The sequence below is a fragment of the Triticum aestivum genome, chromosome 7B (assembly GCF_018294505.1).
Source record: "Triticum aestivum cultivar Chinese Spring chromosome 7B, IWGSC CS RefSeq v2.1, whole genome shotgun sequence".
Classification (NCBI taxonomy): domain Eukaryota; kingdom Viridiplantae; phylum Streptophyta; class Magnoliopsida; order Poales; family Poaceae; genus Triticum; species Triticum aestivum.
This window is the reverse complement of record NC_057813.1, coordinates 43,057,414-43,060,095: the sequence shown is the minus strand read 5'-3', so window position 1 is coordinate 43,060,095 and position 2,682 is coordinate 43,057,414. Positions and strand designations below refer to the sequence as shown.

The window sequence follows — 2,682 nt, the reverse complement described above, 5'->3', positions numbered from 1 at the left end:
CATTCCCTGATCCACTCATCCGCTCGTTTTGACTGCCAGTTTGAAAGCAAATACGAGGGTAATTATAGGATGAAACAGTTTCAGATACTTGCTTAAATACTACTCCCGCAAAGTGTAGCAAGAGAGTAATACAGGACGGAGATAGTATAACAACAAAACATTTGCCATGCCACAAAGTGTAGCTTCCGTTTGGACCACCAAGCATTTGTTGGTTCATACTTCATCTGAAACATGATCAAAAATAAAGCACTGAAGTGCTAGTGCCTAGTCGCAAGCTTTCAGTTTATGGCAAAACAGCCCAACAATAATCGTCTAAAAGATGTGAAAAAGTTCACCTAGTTACCACAAGAATATGCAAAATTAAGAGAAATGCCGAAGGGCAAACCAGCAACACAATTGACAAGCATACAGCAACCAAGTAAAATGACTGGTTAATTTGCTTTATTGCACAAAATCACTCCAGTGATGGACAACTCAACATTTGAGGCCTCAAAATAGGTTTGCAAGTCACACTTACTGCAATGCATATGCAACGGAAAGAGCAAAAGGGTACAGCTAGAAGTGATCCCGAAAATGTTAAATCACTCTTGGTGGATTATAGAACATGGAAATTCCAACTGCTGCGATATTGGAGAAAGCTCCACCTTTAGTATCTGTGGGACAGCTTCTCCTGCTCCTTGTACCACATTGCATACCTACATGGCATCAAGATAAACCAAGAATGTCAAATGGTTGACGAAGCACAAGATGTTTTGCTTCTCAACTAACAGTAAAGGGACTTCAATTGTTTAAAGAATGCAAGCCCCTTGGTGAAAAAACAAAATATAATGCTTACAATAAAACGTTGTCAATGATTGTGATAGGCTATCCAATGTGCTTCTAGTATTAATCAGGAGGTTTAAGAGTCCAAACTAATGAAGGTATGTGTTGTCACAAGTCACAATCCCTTGTGAGGATTTCCTAGTGCTATGAGAAGAAGGATGTACACATCGAAAGGACGATGAGGATACTTGTCACTGTGAGTTCTGACCAAAGCATTGAACCCAAACTCAATGCACTACAGGAGGCAACCTTCAAAGCAAGAGCATTTGATACTCACTTTCATGTGTTAAACTCTGAAATTAATGCAAATGTAATGGTTCATAGAAGTTTAAGATCCATTCAGCAGAGGTTAAGCATACCTTGCCCTTAGATAAACCGTATACAATTTACAAAATAAAATAAAAAATCAAGCCACTGAAAGGCTTGCAAAAACATTAGGCTGATGTGATTATCCATACAAGAGGCTACAGTATCACGTAAACTTAAAGCTACAGCTAAAAGGTTGCAGGATTCCCCATGAACACTCCAAGGGGGCCCAACGGTCAGTTCCACGACACCAATCAGGTTAACCGAATCCCATATAACCTCCCATTTTCTGAACGTATGAATCATATGTACATTAACCAACAAACCAAGTACTATGTGCAGACCAAAGAGTTTGATAAACTATATCATCGTGAAGGGTACAGATGTTTCTCTCCAGTGCACAAACCAATCGCAGAGTCAACCAAGCCTAACTTCCCATGTCAATTCAATCCCCACCAATTGCATTGAATCAACTAGGCATGAAATTCCGCTGTCATTTCAAATCCCATTTCTCAAAGAAGAATTTTTGTTCCCACAGAAACCTATTGCATTGAATTGCCTAGGACTAGATCTCCCCTGCCATTTCAATCCCCATTTCCCGCAAACCATGCCGAGCCTATCCGGTCAACGTGGTGCATACAAGATACATCAGATGGTTTCTGAAGTTAAACATGCGCATAACACATCGAATCTGCGCGACAGCTCTAACGAAATCGGACAATCAATCGAGCCCAAAATCGGATCTCGCAGCCAACCGAGAGCCACAGGCGACCAACGCAACCCTAGATCCGCCCGACCGGACGCGTCCGCTGGGATCGTCCATGGAGGAGGAGTGGGGAGGGAGGAGGGAGGGGCGTACTGGTAGGTGCCGACGACGGGGGTGATGAGGAGCGTGGCGGAGATCCAGTTCTCGGAGACCTTGTGGTGGATCTTGGTGGTGATGTCCTTCCACAGGCCCGGCATCACCTGCTGCTGGAACGGCGACAGCGCGTACACCACCGCCTTCATCCGCACCGGCATCTTCCCCATCTTTCTCCTCGCCTCGCCGCTTCTCCTTCTTCCTCGGTGTGGATGCTCTCCTCCGGCTCCGATCAACCTCAGGACGATGGGGTGGGGCGCCCCTATTCCTCGCCTTCAGCAGGTATAACTTCCAGACTCGCTGAGGGGGGCGAGAAAGGTGGGCCAGCCCACGCGCCCGGGAAGCCATAGCCTGTTTTTTTGTTTTTTATATTTTATGTTATACTTTTTAATTTTATTTATACTTTAAAATGTTATAATATATATATGTCAAAAAACACTCTATAAACAATATAAATACGTTGAAAAAGTATTTGAAAAATGCTGAACAAGTATTTGAAAATGTTGAATGAGTATTTGAAAAATGTTGAGCAAGTATTTGAAAATATTGAATAACTATTTTAAAAATGTTGAACAAGTGTTTGAATAAATGTTTAACAAGTATTTAAGAAATTTTGAAGAATTATTTGAAAAATATTGATCATGTATATATAAAAAGTTGAACAAGTATTTAAAAATGTTGAATAAATATTTGAA

At 41.6% G+C, this 2,682-nt stretch overlaps 1 protein-coding gene across 1 annotated transcript; it reads right to left on the bottom strand.

Annotated features, from left to right (window-relative positions):
• Positions 1-419: 419 nt before the first annotated feature.
• LOC123160659 (cytochrome b-c1 complex subunit 8-1, mitochondrial) lies at positions 420-2,291 on the bottom strand. Its single transcript, XM_044578489.1, has 2 exons — positions 1,988-2,291; positions 420-695 (listed from the first exon to the last, which is right to left on the bottom strand). The coding sequence occupies exons 1-2, from the start codon at positions 2,155-2,157 to the stop codon at positions 647-649; spliced, it is 219 nt and encodes a 72-aa protein (XP_044434424.1). The 5' UTR covers positions 2,158-2,291; the 3' UTR covers positions 420-646.
• Between the last annotated feature and the right edge of the window lie 391 nt (positions 2,292-2,682).